Raw genomic sequence first — 24524 nt, forward strand, 5'->3', positions numbered from 1 at the left:
TCTCATAAGGGATATTAATGGTACAGAGGTAAGGAGAAGACAAGATGTATAGCTGAAGTATGATTAGACATGCATATTCAGTATATATTTTTACACTACTTCAATTTTAAAATCTGAAAATGGGCTCTCTAGAAAAATCTTAGTAATTTTCAGTGTGTTAAATTATCTTGCCCTTTTATTTTTTTTTTAATTTTTTTTTTAACGTTTTATTTATTTTTGAGACAGAGAGAGACAGAGCATGAACGGGGGAGGGGCAGAGAGAGAGGGAGACACAGAATTGGAAGCAGGCTCCAGGCTCTGAGCCATCAGCCCAGAGCCCGACGCGGGGCTCGAACTCACGGACCGCGAGATCGTGACCTGAGCCGAAGTCGGCCGCCCAACCGACTGAGCCACCCAGGCGCCCCTCTTGCCCTTTTATTATTAAAGTGATGGGTCCTTCTGTGGAGAACATAGACCAATCAGCTCATACTTTACCTGAGTATGGTGTCTCAGAGACCCAAATACTGCAAGTGCAGTTTGCTACAATCAGAAGATGACAAGTTTCATTCTTAGATGATTAATAAATCTTACATTCCAATCTTTATTAGGACAAGTTATCTTAACAAATGGGACAGTCCTTTCGTTTCAAGACCCTGAATTATCTGGCCTCTGTTTACCTCCATAATCCATTTGCTTTTATTTGTAGCACTTTTTTTCTTTTTCTCTTATTTTAGAGAGAGAGAGAGCATGAGCACGAGTGGGGAGAGAGGCAGAGGGAGAGAGAGAGAAAGAATCCCAAGCAGGCTGCATGCTCAGTATGGAGCCCGATGTGGGGCTCAATCCCATGACCCTGGGATCATGACCTGAGCTGAAATCAAGAGTCGGACGTCAAACCAACTGAGCCACCCAGGCACCACTTCTTTTCTTTTTAAACTTCATAGACCTTATCACAACTTGTAATTTCATGTTTACTTGGGTGTTTATTTGATCATTCTCTTGTCCTCCTCATTAGACTATAAGCTCCACAAGGGCAGGAACCACGTCTGTTTACCACTGTGTGCCTACACGTGCTTATGCCTGAGCCACAGAAGGTTGTCTCACTTCTTTAATAAAGATATAAAAAATCTTTCTTTAAAAATGTGTATTCATTTTTGAGAGACAGAGAGAGACAGAACATGAGCGGGGAAGGAGCAGAGAGAGAGGGAGTCACAGAAACCGAAGCAGGCGCCAGGCTCCATGCTGTCAGCACACAGCTTGACATGGGGCTTGAAACCACGAACCGTGAGACCATAACCTGAGCTAAAGTCAGACGCCCAACCGACTGAGCCACCCAGGTGCCCCAAGATATAAATAATCTTTAATATGATCTTTCAGTTATAGACCTTTAGACTTAAGAAGTATTTATAATTAAGTTATTCTGATATGAACTTCAGTTTATTTGAGGAAAATGCAGAATTTCTATGGAGGAAGAAAAAAAATGTAGCTTGTTTTTATCCACGGATAACTAAAAGGAAGCTTCTTAGATGTTACCTGTTTCTGCAAGTTGATGATTTTAGTCTGGGTTGATTTTTTTCCAAGTAAAGTCATTTGGATTTCGTATTTCCCATCAAAAGCCTGGTCTAAGAATCTACCATGAGTGTGATACTTTTGAAAAGTATAAAGCCTTTTGTAAGAGTCAAATGTTATTATTATGAAAATGGTGAGATAAAACCCAATTGGAAATAAAATATAGTGATACTACAACAATATCAATTTTCCACTATTCCTGTCAGAATGGCTAAAATGAAAAATACAAGAAACAACAGATGTTGGTGAGGATGTGGAGAAAGGGGAACCCTTTGGCACTGTTGGTGGGAATGTAACTGGTGCAGCCTCTCTGGAAAAGAGTATGGAGGTTCCTCAGAAAGTTAAAAATAGAACTATTCTATGATCCAGCAATTGCACTACTGGGTAATTAAACCCTAAGACATACAAATACTAATTTGATGGGACACATGCACCCCCATGTTTATAGCAGCATTATCTACAATAGCCAAATTATGAAAAGAGCCCAAATGTCCACTGACTGATAAATGGATAAAGAAGATATGTATGTGTACACACACACACACACACACACACACACACACACACTGGAATATTACTCAGCCATGAAAAGGATGAAATGTTGCCATTTACAAGGATGTGGACAGAGCTACAGAGTATTAGGCCAAGTGAAATAAGTTAAAGACAAATACCATACGATTTTACTCATATGTGGAATTTAAGAAACAAAACAAACAATCATGGGGAAAAAACCAGAGAGGCAAACTAAGAAACAGACTCTTAACTATAGAGAAGAAATTCTATGGTTTACCACAGAGGGGAGGTGGGTGGAAGAATGGGTTAAATAGGTGATGGGGATTAAGGGGCACATGTGTCATGATGAGCACTGTATGGAAGTGCTCTAAACTATACACCTGAAACTAATGTTACACTGTATGTTAACTAACTGGAATTTAAAAACTTAAAGAAAAATTTCCCACTATTTTGCAAAGTTCACCTGTGTATGGGGGAGGTTTGGGTTAAGGAGATGGCCTTCGGTCTCTCTTCTCATTCTGGATTGTAGGCTTCTTGGAAGAGAAGGCAGCTGCAGCACTGCCTCAAGGAAAAGACTTAGATTTTACCAAGGCCAGCCCATCTGAAGGTTGGTTTGTTATCCTATTGCTCAAAGAATCCAGATCCAGCAACGAAGAGCAGAGATATCTCCTGGGTCCAAGACCAAACTGTATCATTTGTGGTGCCCATTGTCAAATGGAAATATGGGATATCTTGTTAAAAAATTGAGAATTTCAAGATGATGGCACAGCACATGAGGAGCTCTTCTAAGCATAGGGCTGTGTGACTACATCAGTCGAATGCCCATAAAGCCAGGATCCTACAGTCAGTCAAGCATGATTATCTTATAGGTGATGGAAAGCCACTGAAAGTTTCTATTGTTTTCTGATTAATAACCAGGATTAGAAACAACATAGGAAGTGTGCTGATGTATTTCAGCACAATGATGTCATGTCTTAGGAGGCCATGCCTTTCTTCTCTCCATCTTAGATGTTTTGAGCTAATGGGGGACATGTTTCTATCTCTCTCAGGAAAGTTGCCTGTCCAGAGGTGTAGAAAGACCAAATTCCTTGCCATGACATCTAAGTCACTTGCTCAACTCACCCCTCCCTATCTCTTCAGTCTTAGCTTTCAAGATACCACATGACACCCTACTTGCGATGATTTAGTGCCCTGAATGTCCCAGGCTGATCCAGACCTTCATGTCCTTGCTAAGCAGTTCCTCAGTATGGAATGCTCTTTCCTATTGCTTCTCACCTACCAAATACCTTTAAAATGCTAAAACTTTGGCTCAGGTCATGATCTCACGGTCCGTGGGTTCGAGCCCCGCATCAGGCTCTGTGCTGACAGCTCAGAGCCTGGAGCCTGTCCCTCTTCCACTTGTGCTCTGTCTCTCTCTCTCTCTCTCAATAATAAACATTAAAAAATAAATAAGTAAAATGCTAATTCTCTCGGAAGCCTTAATAACCATACCCATCTACTCCTGTATAGTCCCTATTATTCCACAATTCTTTGTAACATTCTCTGGATTCCATATAAACATTTATCAGGACATGTTTTTACTATAGTTTTAAAAATTGTACTTACTTATTTACATTGTACAGCTCCCAAATTGACTACTAGACTATACAAGCAAATTGAGGACAGAAACCCTGATATACCTTTTTACCTTGTTATCCCCAGCTTAATCAGGGTCAAACGAGTTCAGCAATAGCTAAGTGAATAGTTTTGAAACTTTAGATGATGATTTACACTATGTATATGACTGGCATTCAATCCTTCATTCATAAACAAAGCTCAGACATTGGCCTGAAGTACTTCATTAAGAGGTAGTTAAGTGTAGAGTGACAAGTTACAAGACAGTGACAAATGACCGTGTGTGATACTATACTATTTATAATATCATCATAATATCATTTATAATATCAAAAGTAGCTTAACTTTTGACTCATGAGAAAACCTTCAGGGTTAAAACCCTAAAACTTTCAGGGTTGTACATACAATCCAAGTAATTTCCCTATCGGGTATTTACACAAAGAAAATGAAAACACAAATTTGATGTTTATTGAAACATTTTTTTTTTTTTTTTTGTAATTTCTGCACCCAATGTGGGGCTTGAACTCATGACCCTGAGATCAAGACTTGCGTGTTCTACCAACTGAGCCAGACAAGCACCCCTACTGCAGCCATTACTTACATCAGCCAAGATATGGAACCAATTTAAGTGCCTAACAATAGATAAATAAAGAAGATATGGTATATATACATAATGGAATATCACTCAGCCATAAAAAAGAATGAGATCTTGCCATTTGTGACAACATGGATGGACCTGGAGGATATCATGCTAAGTGAAGTAAGTCAGAAAGACAAATACCATATGATTTCATTTAGATGTGGAATCTAAAAAATAAATAGACAAACAAAATACAGAAGCAGACTCATAAATACAGAGAACAAACTGGTGGTTGGCAGAGGGGGCAGGGCTGAGGGGATAGGTGAAATAAGTGAAGGGGATTAAGAGATACAAACTTTATAAAATAAATGTCATGGGACACCTGACTGGCTCAGTTGGTGGAGCATGTGACTCTTGATCTTGGGGTCATGAATTCAAACCCCATTCTGGGCATGGAGCTACCTAAAATAAATTAATTAATTATAAAAATGTCACCAAATGAAAAGTATAGCACAGGAAAGAGAATCAATAACATTGTAATAACTTTGAAGGATGACAGGTGATTAACTACACTTACTGTGGTAAGCATTGCATAATGTATAGAATTGTTAAATCACTATGTTGCATAACTGAAAATAGAGCATTGTATTTCAACTACACTTCAATAATAAAAGTTAAAAAAACAAAAAACAAAACAACTTCCAGGGTTGTAGAACACACTATTATGAGCCAGTTCAATAAATAATCTACAATTTGTTTAGGGTGGTCCCAAAGAAGCAAACTTATGAAAAACTAAATATTTTCAGAAATTCTAGGTAACTCTTAAAACTACTCAAATGTAGGCAACATTCTAGAAATATAAAATGAAACAGAAAACGTTTCCAGAATACTGGCTTAGTCTTCCTTTCAGCTACGAAGATTAGTCATATTTGTCTTTTTTGAATTTGTCTGCTTATGAATATAATTTCCATAGTGATTTTAACACATTTAGAGTTTGATACAAATATAACCTCTTCATGTTTTTATCTCAGTACTTTGTTTTCTCCTTTCCTGAATTTGTTTTTTCACTTTCTTTGTTTTGTTTACTATTAGTCAAAATCTCTTCTGAAGCAGATGTCCCACATATTCAAGTGTCAATTTATTAAATTTAAAGGATGGACTGTCCCAAAAGGTTTGGTCTTTAACATCTTGAATTCTCAACGTGTATATTTGCGGGATCCATCTACACTTTGGTGGTAGAACAACTTACGTGATATTTACTAATAATTGGTAGGAATATTCTCCCTCCATAAACCTTAATTTTTAGATTTGTCCTGAACAGTTTTACATCCTAATTTCTTCCAAGTGAACTTTAAAATCATTTTACCAAGCTAGTCTGCCTCTCATTAAAAGAAAGTTGAAGGGGCTCCTAGGTGGCTCAGATAGTTGTGTTGGACTCTTGATTTAGGCTCAGCATCAGGATCTCATGGTTCATGGGATTGAGCCCTGCATTGGGCTCTGCACTGACAGAGTGAGACTGCTTGGGATTCTCTCTTTTCCCCCTCTCTCTGCCCCTTACCCATCTTTATCTGCCCCATTACCCATCATTATTAACCTTACCCATTCATACTCCCCTCCTCAAGATAAATAAACATTAAAAAAAAAGTTGAAATATTTTATGGGACCATATTAATTTATGGGTAAATCTAGGGAGAAGTTAAATTTTGGGCTTTTCTATCAAGGAATAAGAAACGTTTCTCTTTAATATTTCTTCTGCTTCTTTGTAGAGTTTTAAAGTTTTCATAATATAGGTTTTGTACATTTGGGTTGAATTTATGCCTATGCTTTTATTTAACTATTGCGAATGAAATTTTATTTAATTATATTTTATAACTTGTTAAAGCATAGATTGTGTTATAGACTGAATTGTGTCCCTCGCAAGATTCACAGGTTGAAGCCCTAACCCCAAAATGACTGCTTGGAGACAGTTTTTATGGAGGTAATTAAGGCTAAATAAGGTCATAAGGATGGGGCTCTAATCCAATAGGATTAGTGTCCTTATAAGAAAAGGAAGAGACACCAGGGGTGCATGAACACAGACGAATGGGCATGTGAGGACACAGTGAAAAGGTGGTCATCTGCAAGTGGAGGACAGAGGTCTCACCAGAAACCAACTCTGCTGGCACCTTGGGACTTCCAGCCTCTAGAATTGTGAGAAAATAAATTTCTGTTTCTTAAGTCTTCCAGTTTGTGGTATTTTGTTGTGGCAGCCCTAGCACACTAGGATAGGCTGTAAAGTCAAATGTCTACAGGAACCAGACAAGTAAACATAAACCTGCAAATGCCAGAGTTGGGGCAGGGGATGAGTGGTGTTGGAAAATCAGAAATGGTGGGGTTGGTGGAGGCAGAGATAAGGCCTCAGCAGAGAAAGCAAACTTTATGTAAGAAGATACATAATTCTAACAAGACATAACATCCTATAGTGTTTATCTAGCTCTTATCCTTACCTCTGTAAAGTCTTCGGGTAAAGGTGAACCATCACAGTCTGTATCTTCTGCTCTCCCTTCAGATAACTTCCCATTGGTTTTCAATGAACCTGGGGAAGAAATAAGTGGGCCAAGAGAAATTAAAATGCTTCCTAGAGGCCTCCTTCTTGCACTCCTTAGTGTACCAACTTATTCATTCTGGTTCATCTACCTGGAACACTGACATCTCCTGCTGCATTATTTTGGTTTAAAAGATTCTGGGCTTCCTCATCCACGACATCCAGCAGAGACTGAATAACTTCAGCTTCTTGAGGATCATCATAAATATCATCTTCTTGTACATTAGATTCTTGAAAAATAGTAATTTTACATGAGATTTTACTTTAAAAATATTGATTTGAGAAAGAGACGCTACATCAGGTCTTTCAAATTTCAAGCATCTACTTCGAAAGGCAGCCATGATTGGAAAAGCGGTTAGACTCATGCAAACCAGACATTTCTAGTTCTAGCACTCCTCTGGCTGCTGTGACAGAAGATCACACAAATGTAGCTTAAAAAGAACAAACCAAAATCTATGTCTGTGAATAAATCTTTCCATGAGACATCAAGAATTTAATGCTTATTTTCCTAAATTGATTCCAAATTACTAATTCATGAAAGAAACTCAAGAAGTTAGGTTACAAAAATTAAGGATGTAATAGGGTAGCCCATACATGTCCAAGAAAAATTTTCTTATTAGGTTACCTGTGAATTGCTGCTTCCAAGGAATGTAAGAAACACTACCAAACAAAACCAGCTATCTTTTTAATCATCTAAAAATATTTTTAATATTAGGATACAGGCACATTTGCACAGTAATGCAATGAACAATAATTAATTTTACATTGTTCTTTTATTTCTTTGAACAACAATCTTCTCTTGTTACACTATAGAAACATGTAAGCCCAATACCTAATATTTCTTTATTACCTGAACTATTAGGACATTTAGAGTAATTGGATGACTGATTTGGAAAAACTACCTTTGGAGAGAATCAAGTCTGCTGATCCCTTCATCTGATAAGTAGAGCATTTTCCTTCAGGGCACAAAACTTCAATTATTTCTTCCCCATTAACCTAAAGTATGAAACCAGAGCAAATCATTAGTTTACTATTTTGCTAACTTCCAGGATTAGGGAGGGACTGTAGATTGCCCCATCGTGTCCTTCTCTCCCTCTTTCTTTGTACATAATCCATTTGATATCTCTCCATGATAGATGAATGTTTCTAGGAAACATCAGCACAATGGAATGTACAAAGAGAATGGGACTTTCCATCGCCAAAAACCTCTGGAAACAGCAGATAATACAACATCAAATCAGTATTTCTATTCTAAGAATTCTCACAGTGTTTACTAATATAAATTTTGAGTTGCCAAGAGTTTATTATGTAGTATTTCCTAAGCTTATTTGAGTGCAGAAATCTCTTTTTTGAGGCATATTTTATGAGACTTGTCTTCCTTTAAATCTTTTCTAAAAGTTTTATAGGATTACTAAACTAATAAGTTGGGGGAAAGGGAAAAAATCTTTTAAGTATTTGTGAAGCTGTGACTTGGACATAAACTCTAGTTTCACATCCTGGTCAACTGTTGGATATAAAGATTTTTAAGTCTAGTCTAAATCTCATCTCAATTTAAAAAGAATAACAATGGATTCATAAATACAAATTACTTATTGAACAGAATTTAACTTTCTAACTCAATGGTAAATTGTGAACACTTCATGGTACATGGCCTATTGAAAGAAAAATGATTTGGGTAAAAATGCAAAATTAAATGGTTAGGATAAAATGAAATAACTTTATACAAATAAAAGGTGGTTTGCTCCAAAGATTTTACTCTTTTTATCAAGATAAAAAGTAGAAATGATAGACGCAATAGAATTATTTCTTCATAAATAGTGGTTACACAATGTCCAATTTTACTGGATTGTGAAACTCCAATCTTCATGAGAAATTCATAGCACAGACATTAGCATCAAGGACAGAGTACTGCTTGAGAGACTTCCTGAAAGACTTTAACTCCAACAAAAAATGTTTGCAACCATGAATAACCAAGGTCCTAGCTTCTGAGTGTTTTATGTTAACTTAAAAAGAAATTCTCCCCTTCTCCCTTTCAACAACATGCTGATATTTAAAAAGAAAATAAGCACCATACAACATGACTAACACTAGAAATACATGAAAATCCAGGTGTTCCAGCTCTGTGTAACTGTAGACCTTATGAATAAACAGGGAATAGTGGGTCTTGCTTTCTCTCAATTCACAAACATACCAAGACCAAGGCATTTTTATTTCTGTGCCCCAATCATTTCTGCCTAATAATTCTTCTATTGCAATATCTTTTAAAGACTTGCTGGACCAGTGAGATGAAAGGCATGGAATTTTGGCCTTCTGGTCACTAAATTTACCTTCTATGCTAAATCCAGCTTTTGTCCAGATTTTGCTGAGATGACAGGATTTTCAGATTACTAGGAGAGCAATGCCTCAGCTCTGGAGCTTATGTGGAAAGGCATTCAAACAGTGGGGCTCAGACTGTATGGGATGTGTGTGGGATTAAACAATTCCACAAAGTGGATATCCAGCTGGGATCGTTTTAGAATGTTCATTACATGCCAAAAGAAAATCATAAAAAGAAATGTTAGCCAAATGAATGGGCATACACATAGCCTTAAAGAGAAAGCTTGAAGTGGAATTCAGCTACGTATTAAAGTAGCTTTGCTAATTCACTTCCAGATTTTTCTTTGTTAATCTTAAATGATTTAGGTTCTTACATTTTATTATGAGGTAAAGCATTTTCCATGTCCTTCTAAAAGCAAGTATGTCTATTTCTTTTGTCAGTACTGTTTTTCCTTACTAGCAGTAGGGGATTATCATTTGAGGGTCACTGTTGACCAATATTAACTCAAAGGACCAATTCTACTCTTAATTATGTATGTTCTTCTCTTCTGGGTATCTAACACACAACCAAAAGAACTGTGAACTTTCATAAAAAGATCTAAGTATTGAAGCTATCCATTTAAGAGCTTAGCTTACATAAGAGCTGAATATGTGCCAAATGATGTAGGGTTGCTCATGTAGGACCTTTACACTGTGTGCTTTATTCAGCAAGGTCTATTTAGTTCCCTAAAATATATTCCTTACATCAGTACATGTTTCTAAAAAAGGCAAATATTTAAATGCGAAATCAGTTTGGTTCAAGACACAAACAAGCTGGTTATTTAGCTAAGGCAGTATGATAGGAAGAAGGTAGCCTTTTCCTTACCTTGGAGGATGAATTACTAGGAGTGAGGGCAGGCTTGTGGCAAGGCTCCACAGTGTGGTGACCTGAAAGGAACAACACAGAGAGTAAGAGAAGAGCCAGTTGGAACCACAATAGGGACATCAAAACAGTGAAAGAAAACCCACATTTCTGTGCATGTTCTTATTTTCATTAGTGCACTAAAAGAGGTCATATTGCAAAATGATTTAAAACCAGCTAACAAAATCAAATATTATTAGAAAAGGGTTTATCCCAAGGGAAAAGCTAATTTCTTAAAAGAAAATACTATAGTCTGCACAAAAGCTCAGTTCGGTCTGGATGGTTCTAGTATCAGACACTGAATGTAAATTCTCTCAACTGAATGGGAGAGGCATCACAGGTGCTGATCTACACTAACTTCACTATTTAAGGAAAGATAGTGCGCCATTCATATCATTTCATAACGGCTATCAATTTAACACAGTAAAGTAAGTTACGGATACAACTAAACAGAACTTTTAATATATGTCTAAACCAAATGTTACTTTTAACTCTTAGCCACCAGTACAAAGATTCAATGCATATTACATTAAAAATGTAATACATATTACAGTTAAAAATCATATTTAAAAATCATTTGATTCATCAAATTATATTTTTAAGAGACTTTGAAACATATAGCAGAGTTTGGAAAAGTTAAAAAAGAAAAGAACAGAAAAGAAAAAAAATGTACCGATCTGTGTACTCAAGGACTTCTATTTGAAAATGACCTAAAAATAATTCCACCTAGAAAGATGAAGGTTGACATGAAATTTTTAGACATGAATTTCTGTAATTATGTGGATGATGTTATTACAAAGAGTCAAGAATGTTTTTTAATATTATTTCCAGGAGGTATAAAACATTATCAACCTTCCAAGAAAAGTACTGAAAAAGCATACCAGTAATAAACTACTAGTTCAAAAAGTCATATTGGAATAGTTCAGAACATCATAGCTTATTATTTGTACTGTCTCCCTCCTGTTCCCCTAATTGCCCTTCACCTTGTCTCTAAGCAACCACTAGTCTACTTTCGGTCACTATGATTTCCATCTTCTTTAATTTTGAATAAATGGAATAATACAGTATAAACTCTTTTCTGTCTGACTTCTTTCACTCAGCTGTCTTATTTGGAGGGGTTATTTTGGTTATTTTGATTAGGTTGCTATGAGTACCAGACCATTTTTATTACTGAATAGTACTGTTGTTTGGATATTTTGCAATTGGTTTCTTCACTCAGCAGTTTTTGGACATTTGAGTGGTTTTTGATTTTGGCTTTCACAAAGGAAGCTGCTAAAACATTAATGTACAGGTTTTTGTGTATGGATATATGCTTTCTTTTCTCTTGGGTAAACAAAAAGGAGTGGAATGGCTGGATCATATGGGAGGCACATGCTGAACTTTTAAAAGAAATTGTCTGTTTTATAAAATGGTTGTACCATTTTATATTCCCATCACTATAAGAGAGTTCCTATTATTGATACTGATTTTCAGAACTCATAAAGGATCAGTTCTAAGGGAGTCAAGTGAGAGAACCCCATAAAGACAGTTCACTAGGCAGTTTCTACAAGGTGGGCAGGGCTTAGCTCTCTTTAGCTCTGAAACTACAAACAGGCAACAAGTAACTACCCGTAAGTCACTAGAAAAATGCTCTCCTGACTGTTCTGTGAGATAGTCCCCCTCTAACGTGAACTGGAACTATTAGAGAGAAGCTGAGATCCCTAAGGCATTCAAGAAAACTGGCGAGGAGGGGAACAAATGTACTTTAGTGTTTTGAACATAAACTACAACTGTAGTAGTGAGATTCTTTTGGTAGATGTTACTGCCTGATAACCTAAAAGTTTAGTTATGTATGAAGTACTGAATTCACATTTCAAATACATTAATTTCAACCACATTCCCACGTCTATCATTCTTATCATGGGCATCAGAAGCTACGTTTACTGAGCCCGATTATGTGAATGAGAGCATGGAATCAGAAACCCCAGGTTTAAATTCTGGCTCTCCCATTTATTAACTCTGTGAGTTTGGGTAAATTATCAAACTTCTCTGTGTCTCAGTTTCTCCTTCTATACACGGAGGATAATAGTAACACTATTCTCACAGGGTTGTTTTGAGGACTCATGCACTTAGAAGAATGCTTATTCTGAAGAATAAGCATTAAATTTATGTTAGCAGGGGTCGCGACCACTAATACTACAATTTCTTTTATTATGCTAGAATGTAAGACGGATACTTTGTGTATTCATTACCATGCTCCCAATGCCCAGACCAATGCCTGGCACAGAGAAGAGATTCAATAACTGAATAAATTACTATGTGACAATCATTATGATAAGCATTTCACATATTATTATTGTATTTATGCTTCATTATAACCTTATAAGATAGATAGTACTAACATTTTTATTTTACTAATAGGAAATAGAAGCTTGGATACAGATCAAGTAACTTCCTAAGGGCACACAGAACTGATAAACTCAGGTCTATCTGGCTGTAAATCCCATGGTTCATGCTGCTCAACTATTTCCTATTACGCACTGAATTTTAGAGATGCTTTTATTTAAATGTGATTTTTTGCACTTAGAGAGATCCTGAAAAGCACTCTGGAAGGGTGATAAAAACACTGTAGTGATAGTCTCCAATTTTGCTTTTGGGAAAAAAAAAATAGTTATCTCTGCATAACTACTTGTGTCACAAAATGAATGTATCCTTACCGTTGGCTTTGGTTGACTGTGGGTTTGCAAGAGTGTGCCTCTTGGAACTGGGGATCACTGGATGGCCATCTCTGTGTTATAGAAAAAAGAAAAGGCAATTCCAAATTATTTAAGATGTTTGTTTAAATACCCTTCAAACCACCTGGTAACTATTGAGCCACAAGAATTTTATTCTAGATAGGCTTCAGGGGGTCTAGGCACCCGGAAGCTGTAGACAAAATATTTATCAGTTTTCATCTATCTCTTTTCTAGAGGGAGATATTCTTGACCCAAAAAAGATTAAGAATCATTTCTTTACATAATTTTTCTCTGGGTTTAGGATTAACACATTACTGTATTTCCCCTCATTTAAAACACTTGTAATATTCATGATCTAATAACTTAGTTCACTGTCATTCAGGTGATGGTTCAAAGATAACTTAGGAATTATAGATGACTAAGTTTTGTATATCTGAAACCCTTGATACATGCTTTTATTTTATTTTATTTTATTTTATTTTTTAATGTTTATTTATTTTTGAGACAGAGACAGCATGAACGGGGGAGGGTCAGAGAGAGGGAGACACAGATTCTGAAACAGGCTCCAGGCTCTGAGCTGTCAGCACTGAGCCCGACGCGGGGCTCGAACTCACAAACCGTGAGATCATGACCTGAGCTGAAGTCGGCCAATTAACCGACTGAGCCACCCAGGCGCCCCGATACATGCTTTTAAAAAAGTTATTTAAAGTGAAAATCTAGACAATATACATACAATGTATTATATACACATATACATTATATATATACATATATACAATATATGCATATATACATATATACAATATACATATACATTATATATATATACATATATACATATATATATATTTTTAAAGGATTATAAGAAGGATAGTACCACCCAATGTGAAAAACTGTTAAAAAGACATCACCTTGGAAACAGAGGACTGGTATGCAATCTTAACACTGCTAGTACTTGAGAGAAAAGAGAGGTTGCCTAAAGTATATAGTGCTGGGAGAAGCAATTTACCATGGGCCCTACACATCCTACATATTTTTCCTGGGTACCCCAGAAATGAAAGGCCCTGACTGCTTTTTATATGGGCCAGTTCTCAAGGCTATGTTTGTGATGAGCAAGCTTGAGGGATGAGGAAAACTCTTTCTCCAAATAAAAAGCATGTTTTCTTACAGGCTGCCATGAAGGGGAGGGTTCCTCTTCTTCTCATGGTATTTCTCTCTGGTACTACAACCCACTGCATGTGCAGGAATCCACTAGGCCACATGTGTCATCTTCAGGAGACTTAGAAGATGTGTGGAACTTGTCCCAATACCATGCCATTATTGCTTGTGGTTACCAAAAAAGTATTTTGTTTCTGACCCAGGAGTTTCATACCTTCTACCAGCATCCAAGAAACAATAACAGGCTGGCTTATTAGCTTGCAAGTTGGGTAAGACCACAGACCCTGTACAGTTCTTGACATACAGACAATTACCACAAATGTATACCTCTCTGTTATTGCTGGCTGTGGGCTTCAAAGAGGGTAGATATATATAGTAGTGGAGAGAGCTGGAAGAAGAACGAAGGGGAAAGTAATTGTGACTAGCACCACTATATCTATTGTGACTAAAGTGAAGAGAAAAGCAGAAGGGCAAAAGAAAGTGATTTTAGAGCTAGCATGAAGGGTACTCTACTAGTTTTGAGGCAAAAAAATTAGCTGGATCTATGGTTCACAGAGATGTTAATTTTCACAAAAATATTTTCCAGATTGAACACTTTCCTCTTCCACTCATTAACATTCAGCTACACCTATGAAAATAAATGTATTCCAATCTAATTTTTAGAAATATATGAGGTAGGGGTGCTTGGATGGCTCAGTAGGTTAAACATCTGGCTTTTGATTTTGGTTCAGATCATCATCTTGGAGTTCATGGGATTGAGCCCCGTGTCGGGCTCCACACTAACAATGTTAGTCTGGAGCCTGCTTGGGATTCTCTCTCTCTCAAAATAAATAAGTAAACTTAAAAAAAAAAAAAAAAAAGAAATATATGAGGGAAACAGACTAGGGATTATATTCAAAGAAAAAAAGTACACAATCAAATTTAAAGGTTTAGAAGGAACAAATGTTTATGATCAAATGATTTAATTATACATTCTATACTTTTAAAGACATACTATGTAAAACTCACCATGTATCACAGACATAAATGTAACATAAATGTGTAATTTAGAAAGTCTGGCTGTATGTACATTACGGTAGGCAAAATAATGGCCCCACAAAGGTGGCTACATCCTAATCCGCCAAACCTGTGAATATGTTACCTTACTGGGTAAAAGGGATTTTAAAGATGTAAGTTAAGGATCTAAAGATGAGGAGATTATCTTGGGTGGGCCCAATGTAATCACAGAAGTCCTTATAAATGAATGAGGAAGGGAGGAAAGAGAGTCAGAGAAAGAGATGTGACAACATAAGTAGAGTGTTATGCCTGCTGGCTTTGAGGATGGAAGGGAAGCTCTGGAAGGTGGAAAAGGCAAGAAATGGATTTTCTCCTGTAACCTCTTATTTTTTTTTTTTAATTTTTTTTTTTCAACATTTATTTATTTTTGGGACAGAGAGAGGCAGAGCATGAACGGGGGAGGGGCAGAGAGAGAGGGAGACACAGAATCGGAAACAGGCTCCAGGCTCTGAGCCATCAGCCCAGAGCCTGACGCGGGGCTCGAACTCACGGACCGCGAGATCGTGACCTGGCTGAAGTCGGACGCTTAAGCCACCCAGGCGCCCCTCTCCTGTAACCTCTTAAAGAAGGAATGCAACCCTGAAAACATCTTGATTTTAGCCAACTGAAATCCATTTTGGATTTTGGATCTTTTTTTTTTTTTTTTCATTTTGGATTTCTGACCTCCAGAACTATTAATAAACTTATCATTTATGCCACTACATTTGTAGTAATTTGAAACTAATGCATACTTTTTTTTTCAATTTATTTCTATTATTAAGTGAAGGAAAAGTTGCCATTAGCATTTCTTATAATGTGAAATTGTCATGAGGTATGGTGAAAGTGACAATTCTATGCCTCATTGGCTGTAGACATGACGTTTGGGCAGAACTGACTCTGTTCCAGCTCTGGGAATGGGCCAGGACTGGCTTAGGCCAATTGATATATTCTTATTTCTTTGTCTCAATTCAAGCGATAGCCTTAATTTAGGTCTAAGGCAATCAACAGACAGTCCTTGCTTTACCATGGTTATTGGTGAGAATTGTTAGAAGATTGCTCTGGACGGTGCCATGTGTTAAGTGACAAAGCCACTTAATCATGAAGGAAACACATACACAGAAAAGAGAGTAATTGAAAACAGCAAAAAATGGAGCCATAGCCTGCATCAAATTTCACCTGATGACCACCTCATCTTTGCACTTTTAAATCCTATAAACTAGTAAGTTCCCTTTATTGTTTAAACCACTGTTGAGTTGTATTTTCTTTTACTTGCAATTGAAAACATCCTGACAAATGTGGTAACCACCCTATTATCAACTGCAAATATGTATCCAAACACTAATCCACTTAAAGTGCTCTTGGAATCTCCTATTAAGAAGTCTGTTCTAGCTTTATAAACTGCCAGTTTAGTCTGTGAGTTACTAATTCAGGAATATCTTTTTAAGATAACGTAAGTGTGATCAACAGCCTGAAACATGAGCAAACACACAAAACCCACAAGTATTGCAGAGTACCTTGTTGCTTTCAGCACCACTGAAGGAAGGGACATGTCTAATGTTCTCTTAGCTTCTTCCAAGGTCATTCCTTGTGTGCTGACACCGTTCACATAGTGGATGATGTCCAATAGCTGGAGATTACCCTCAATGGCTGCAACTGACCTCGGATTGATATCACTAATATATATCACTTGATGAAGGCTGTCATGACCTCCAGATAAGGAAAAACCTTTAGGGAATAGAAAATATTGGTTTTCCTTAGTCTTAAGAGTACTTACTTTTAACCTAGCCAACAAAATCACACTGCACACAGCCTGAATGTGCATTACCCAACTCCTCTTTGTTGCATGTTAATATAATGTCAGGTAGCAAATGAGGCAGCACTGGCATCCTGGGTAATTCTAGAACTCGTCCTAGGACTAATCTGACTGTCTTGGGTGCAGCTCGGAGCAGATTCACTGCATCTGTGTGAGTCATGTTTGTCACATCTGTGTCATTAACCTACAAAAATGAGAAAGAGGCAAAATAGATTACAGTTTTGGAAAGAGAAGTTGCCATGAAAATACAGCAATCTCCCTAGCTCTACCTTAGCCAGTAAGAGAATGGTCTCTAATTTATTGCTAATTCCCTTTACTGTGGAAATCGTAAGTATAATGAGCAAGTAATTACATGTGAAATAATAATGTAAAATATCTAACAAATGCATCATTATTTTGCTAATATAGGAAATTTATCCTCATGGTAATTTAAGAAACTTTCTGTCCCTAAGACTCAAGACAGCTTATGTAATGCTTTAAGTAAGAGTAGAGGAACTTTCAAATTAAAAAGGGCACTTTCAGCATTCTCTAAACTGTTAACTATACAAAGGCCTTTATTTTTAAGAGGTGGAGAAGGAAAACGTAAACCAAACAAAGAAATGGAGTGTTATATTAACTCAACCTTCTTGTTCTTCCTTCTCCAGCCCTGACATGGTCTCTGGTCACATTTGCATAAATCCATTCTTTAATGTCTCACCTTTATGAGCCGGTCCCCAGGTCTTAGCCTTCCATCACTTTTGGCTGGATCTTGAATGACATCATGAACATAACAACCAATACTCTGATTGCCTTTGGTTACTGTAAAGCCCAGGCTTCCTTTTTCTGATTTAATTAAGGTAATGAGGAGTTCTACTTCCTAGGGAAGAAAACAGCGACTCTTTAGGTTGTCTATTTTTGCCCATTGACAAACAGAGATGACTATTATTTCTACTGAATAGCAGAGGAGGAAATCAAACCTTAAAAGATTACTGATCTTAGCCAAGTGAAGCTAGGTCTATCCAATTCTAGATAGAATGTATCCCCATCTAAGAGTTGGGTTTAGAAACAACACTATGTGTTTATCTAAAGATGGCTGAGACAAAACTTACTCATGCTTCAATTTTTGTATTTTCAAGGTAAACAAGGACACATGAATGGTTATACTTTGATGATCCTTTGATATGTATTTTGAGGGGAAGGTGTAGGAAAATTCTTCATCTATTTCTGAGCAATTAAGATAGATGTCAAGAGCCACAAAAGAAAAGGTTTTCTTGTAAAAACATGAAGCCTTTAGGTGATTAGATATTACAACTTCATTTAGTTGTACAAAAAAATTTTTTTTTAAAGATTTTGACTGAGGGGTGCCTGGGTAGCTCAGTCAGTTGAGCATCCGATTCTTAATTTCGGCTCAGGTCGTGATCCTAGGGTTGTAGGATCAAGCCTTGTGTTGGGCTCCATGCTGACTCTGGAACCTGCTTGAGATTCTCTCTCTCTCTCTCTCTCTCTCTCTCTCTCTCTGTCCTTCTGCCCCTCTCCCCTGCCTATGCTCTCTCTCTCTCTCTCAAATTAAAAAAAAAAAAAAAGATTTTGAATGAGATATGAAGGTTGCTTATAGTTTACAGGGGTAATGACATACTTCTAAAGGAAATCTTGCAAAGATTTTTTTCTCTTTTTGAAAAGATTATTTTCTATTGCTGAGAATGAAACTGAAGATGTATATGTCACACACACACACACACACACACACACACACACACACACACTCTTCTAGGCAAACCAAGTATCTGAAGAGATTAACTCCAAAATGTTTATGATTTTTAGGTGGTGAGATTATCAGTGGTTTCAGTATTTTTTAAATCTGTTTTTTTTAAATTTTCCAATGATAAATATTTATTACTCGGATAATAAAAACAATATTGAAAAAGGCTGACTTTCAATCAATGTAAAGGATATTATTCTTGGAGATTTGGCTTCCAAACTGAATTTAAAGATTCAGAAGTTATAGGGTTATTTGTACAATGTAAAGGATTCCATTTGGGCATATACAAAAAAGTGTGGAAGAGAAAAACTTACATTCAAATTTGATTAGAAATTAAATAGGCAACTCATCAGGATTCGGGAAATAGTAGATACTGTATTAGGTACTCTACCTATATTTCTTTTAATCCTCATCACAGTCCTAGGAGGTTACTAGCCCCATTTTATAGCCAGAACTACTAAGGCTCAGATGAATGAAGTAATTCCACAGGCATCTGCCCAATTATAGCAAGTCAGTGGTAGCGTCAGGATTTATATCCAGGTCTTTTTGTCTTTTCCCCTGATTCTCGGCAGAGAAACACAGCAGATATGTTATCTACTTACTGGACCTGGATATGAACCTACTCAAAAAGACAGCCTTTTTCCTAAAGGGAAGCTTTGTGTAACTACATCTTAACTGACAAAACATGGAATTTGTTTTTTACGTTTATTTATTTTGAGAGAGAGAGATTGGGTGTGTGAAGGTGTGAGTGGAAGAAGAGCAGACAGAATCCCACGTAGGCTCCATACCGTCAGTGCAGAGACTTTCGTGGGGCTTAAACTCATAAACAATGAGATCATGACATGAGATCATGAGTTCATGACATGACATGAGTTCATGACATGAATTCATGAAATCAACTCTTAACCAACTGAGCCATCCAGGTGCCCCAGAATTTTCTTAATACAGAGGAAACAACTCACCAGCTCAAAGTCTTCAAGGTGGTTTTCTAAGTCATTTTTCAAAGATGTCAAGCTTTCTTGTCTAGTTGGCTCAGAAATGTGATGCATATGATATTTATCCATTGAATTAGTGGAAGCAGATTCTGATTGGGGTTGATAGCTCTGCCCAAGAGTCATGTCCAGTGGTAGAGGGGAAGGAGGACTGCTAGAGAGAAAGAAGCAAGACTATTTTCAAATACATTTCAGTGTCAATACAGTAAGTTTGTGCCACAAACAGAAAGCGCTTAACACATATTCATATCTGCTTATGATTGCATTCCTAGCTAATTTTTGCCTAACTCTGGACTATGAATTTATTTCATGTTTGCTAGATGCTAACAATACCCATTTTTATTCTCTGTCCATATTCTTTTTTTTTTTTAATGTTTATTTATCTTTGAGACAGAGAGAGAGAGAGAGAGAGAGAGAGCGAGCACACAAACAGGGGGAGAGCAGGGAGAGAGGGAGACACAGAATCCAAAGCACACAGAGTCCAACATGGGGCTCGAACTCAAGAACTGTGAGATCATGACCTGAACCAAAGTCGGACACTTAACCGACTGAATCACCCAGGTGCCCCTGTCCAGATTCTATTTTGAAGCTCTTCAAGCTGCATAAATTAGTAAGACAGGTTAAATAAATAGACTTTTGATTCCTAGTCATTAACTAAAGGCTGAAGCCAATATTCTCAGAAGCCTAATGTGTGTTTCAACATAATAAGAAAGAGAAGAAATAGAAAAAGAATATAAGTCTTATTCCTATGGTTATTTTGGATGATCCAATGGGGGGAAAAACCCCCAAAACACCAAAAGAACTTGAACAAGTATGGCTGCACCTAGATATACACAAAGATGTAACCAAACAGTAAAACGTATGAATAATTGTTAGAGGTACAGATGTAGTCTTTTCCTTTTTTTGCCTCTATGCTTACCTTTTGCAAACTGCCTCCTCCCCACCAATCACTTCTCTTTATATTAGTACTCCCTATTCTCCTACCCCATCAGTATCAAAATAGGTCTCTTCTCTTTCTTGTAAGTATTATGAATTACGGTGAAATACAAACAACTTTCCCAATTACTGGTAAATATACTCAAGAGAGCAGCAAGTCTCAGGTTGAACGGCTAGACAGCTTACAGTTTTGCTAACTAAAACTGTCAGTCACAGTAACTGGATATCCAATATAGTCATCATCTGCCTGATCATTGTGAAGTTCACACAGACATATTTCATTCTTAGAGAAACGTATGTTGCTGCTCCTGTCACAAACAAGAAGCAGTTGCTTTGAGTGCTACACATAATAGTGACAGTACCTGTCATCAAGTTCTGGTTTATTAGGCATTTTCTGAGGATAGTAAAACATGGTACAAATGGTGTCTTCCTGATCGTTAGATGCTTCACGTTGGCTTTGTGCCTGTGATACCATGTTGCTCAGAGTCTGATGCAAAGCTGAACTCCAACTCATATTTGGTATCTTTGCTGGAGCTTTTACTAAGTCGTCTTCTCCACTCCCACTGCTGTCACTGTAACTGTCTCTCCTGGATGTACATTGTTTCTTGTTTTTGTCATATGTTTCGTTTTCATCTGAGCTGGTGCCTTGCTCCACACATGCTGCTTGAGAACAGTCTTTACTGTTGTTTGGGAGAACTTGTGCTGGAGAGTGCAATGGGGTCTGTAATGGACACATTTAAAGAGATCGGGGTGTGACAACTTATATTAACGCTAGAACACTTAATTGAAAAGGAACATGCTGAACAGCGGCACTTTCTATTAAAATATTCAATTATTTTCTGATAATAAAGGTAACCTATGCTCATTACACAGAAAAATCATATATAAATATATGTGAAAATAACAACTAATATCATATGACTTATACTTTACATCAGAATTATATATTATATCTTACTTTTTTTTTTTAAGATTTTATTTTTAAGTAGGGGGGAGCCAAGATGGTGGAACAGCATGGAAGATTTTATTTTTAAGTAATCACTATACCCAATGTGGGTCTCAGATTCACAACCCTGAGATCAAGACTCATATGCTCCACCAACTGAGCCAGCCAGGCACCCCTGTAGCCTACTTTGAAATTTAGGTTTCGATCATGAGTTTTTTCTGAGGTCCTTAAATATGCTTTGAAAAAAACTGCATAAAACTATGTAATGATCCCACAGATGGCTATACCTTTTATTTATTTCAGAATTCTTTTATTTTATAGAGTTGCTTCTAACTTTCTGCTACAATAGAAATCTAGAGCTTTTTTGTATGTACATTTTCACCTGAGTTTCTCATTATTTCCTTATAATTTTCTATATAATAGTACATAGGATGCTTTGAAAGGCCTTGCTAACTATTTCCAGATTGCTTTCTACAAAGATTGTAGCAATTTATATACTCATTAAGAGGAGAGTTCTACTCAGTTCTTCCTATCTGGTGCCAAAAATCAATGTAGTCTCATAAAATGCTGTTTATAATACACCTTACAGAAATCATATTTTCCTATTAATATCCTACAACTACCCCTCTCCCGGACATAAAGACCAAAGTTTCTGGGGCCAGACACTGCTGCCTTTCATACCCAGAGGTCATGTTTATTGGTAATGGAACACACTATAAAGTAGACAGGACAAAAGTCCTTCTTCAATTATATTAATATTATTATCCATCTATGTATGGATTCCTACCTATCAGCATGTAATTTATAAATAACCATCAAAATAGATTTTGGATCCTTTAGCTATTCCTTGACATAAGAAAGGGAAATGGACAAACATATTGCTTGCTCTGTGATTTCTAGTATTAAAAATAAGGGCAAAAACTCTCAAGTAAATTTTATTTATGTATTTATTTGTTTAAAGTTTATTTATTTATTTTGAGAGAGAGCAAGCGAGCACAAGTGGGGGGAGGGGCAGACACAGACAGGGAGAGAGAGAGAATCCCAAGCAGGCTTCACACTGTCAGTGCAGAGCCTAATGCAGGGCTCAAACCCACAAACCGCAAGATCATGACCTGAACCGAAGTTGGACGCCCAACGGACTGAGTCACCCAGGCTTCCCTCAAATCGTTTTTATTATTTAAACTAGCTCAGAATGAGAATTATGCTTCCCAGTTTGGTTCAATGAAGAAATGGACACAAGGGCTTTGTAACCATTATTGTATTTTATTTTTAATTTATTTACTTTTTAAATTTAGGTTTATTTATTTATTTTGAGAGAGAGAGAGAGAGAGGCGGAGTGTGTGAGCAGGGGAGGGGAGACAGACGGAGAGAGCACAAGCAGGCTCTGCAGAGCCCAATGCAGGGCTCGGACTCATGAATGCATGAGATCATGACCTGAGCCAAAATCAAGAGTCAGATGCTTAACCAACTGATCTACCCAGGCACCCCTGTAACCATGATTTGAAATCTTTTCCTATTTATGCTTAGAAAACAAACTCCTAAAATCCTAGAACTTTGTAAGTGGAAAGGAGAGAAGAGAAAGTGAATTGAATTACTTTATATTACATATGCAGAATGCACTCGGAGGTCACGTGACACACCCAAGATACTCCTAGTTAAAGAATAAAGTAGATGAAACCCAGGAGATCAATCAGTGACAAAACCATGACAGCTGAATTAATCACTCAATTGCTATTCTATAAAAATATAAATTAATTTTTCATAGTTCTCACCAAAAGAGCAGGGTCAATTTCTGGTAGCACACCAGGTGAAGGTCTACATAGAAGCAAGGATACTTCTGGGGATGTTCCCCGGAGAGCAGAGATGACTTCCTAGGGGTACCATGAATGACAAATGAAGATACAGTTAAGATAGCACTATGACATCATAATGAAAGGCTAATCCATCTCATTATTAAAAGTATTACATTCACCACCTGGGGGCTCACCTGCTGAGATAGTCCTTTCAAAGAGGCTCCATTCACTTTTAGGATAACATCTCCCACTTCAATTTTTCCACTTTCTGCTGCTGGCTGTCCAGGAAAGAGCTTTTTAACTCTTACTATGCTGGCATTCATTTGTTCAGGAATAAGACTGTCTTCTCGAGAAAAACTGAATCCTAGGCCTGAGCTATTTTTAAACAATTTAACCTCAAATGTATTCTCTGGAGAAGAAAAGACATTAAAAAAATTTAAATATTCTTATCGTGCTATGTACACATATGCACATACAAACGTATGTGCTTTCAGACACATTTTAAAAAGCCCATCTTCTCAGAATATTTATAGCTTTACAGGCACTTACTGCACTTTTATTCTATATTCAAATCCTATTTCACACTCTCTATCATTAAAAAAACTTAATAAACTAAGCTGCATGAACTAAGCTACTTGAACAGAAGAGAGGGTTTTGATATCTGGGTTCTGAAAATAAAATTATGCTTTAATCCCATGTGTTTTCAAAGATTATAGAATAACATTAAAAAAAAAAAAGAGAAAAATCTGGGGAAGGGTAAGAATGAAGGAAGTTTGGGGACACAATGGGAGAAAGATGGTAAGAAGAGTGAAGCAAATGTTAGAGAAGGGTAGGGGAAAGTAAGCTGACATTCCAGTGTTTCAGTGAGGTATAATTTAATCCAGTAAATTGATATGGCATTATAAACAAATTTCAATCAACAAAAGAAGTTGAAAGAATAATAACCAGAAAAGAATGAAGTAACATATTTAAGGAAGGAGTGATGGAAGAAATAAACAATACAAGGCAGTATAAAGAGGTAAAGTAGGTATGCTAATTTTATTTTCATAATCAGATAAAATAATACAGCCTGGGCTATTTTTTCTCCTTATTTTTGCGAGTATTTCTGAGGCACTAAACATTTGGTAATCAAATAAGGATTTAAAATAAAAGGCAAAACAATGGCTATATACCACCATCAGCATTCATAAAGTAAAGGACATTTATGCCCCTTAAAATGAGATAGATGGAAATCTCAGAATAAAGGGTATTTCTGTATTATGAACACTTAGCTTTATGAAAAGCTCAGTACTACCTCATTCTTAATTTTCTTATTTTTTAAAAACTTTTATTTATGTACTTTGAGA

General features: G+C 36.7%; 1 protein-coding gene across 8 annotated transcripts in view; it reads right to left on the reverse strand.

The window, feature by feature from the left end:
* PTPN13 (protein tyrosine phosphatase non-receptor type 13) overlaps window positions 1-24524 on the reverse strand; it is a 186119-nt gene that overhangs the window by 17099 nt on the left and 144496 nt on the right. For 5 of the 8 annotated variants that reach the window (XM_032592941.1, XM_032592944.1, XM_032592945.1 and 2 more), the window contains 12 exons: window positions 23373-23587; window positions 23158-23256; window positions 20802-21160; window positions 19474-19657; window positions 17471-17629; window positions 16786-16957; window positions 16475-16685; window positions 12750-12820; window positions 10018-10079; window positions 7739-7832; window positions 6929-7066; window positions 6739-6827 (listed from right to left, as the gene is read on the reverse strand). In XM_032592941.1, coding sequence (XP_032448832.1) covers window positions 6739-6827; window positions 6929-7066; window positions 7739-7832; window positions 10018-10079; window positions 12750-12820; window positions 16475-16685; window positions 16786-16957; window positions 17471-17629; window positions 19474-19657; window positions 20802-21160; window positions 23158-23256; window positions 23373-23587 — 1853 coding nt within the window. The remainder of the gene's footprint in view (window positions 1-6738; window positions 6828-6928; window positions 7067-7738; window positions 7833-10017; window positions 10080-12749; window positions 12821-16474; window positions 16686-16785; window positions 16958-17470; window positions 17630-19473; window positions 19658-20801; window positions 21161-23157; window positions 23257-23372; window positions 23588-24524) is intronic. The other 3 variants (XM_032592946.1, XM_032592943.1, XM_032592940.1) reach the window with 1 other exon arrangement.

The sequence above is a fragment of the Lynx canadensis genome, chromosome B1, assembly GCF_007474595.2.
Source record: "Lynx canadensis isolate LIC74 chromosome B1, mLynCan4.pri.v2, whole genome shotgun sequence".
Taxonomy (NCBI): Eukaryota; Metazoa; Chordata; class Mammalia; order Carnivora; family Felidae; genus Lynx; species Lynx canadensis.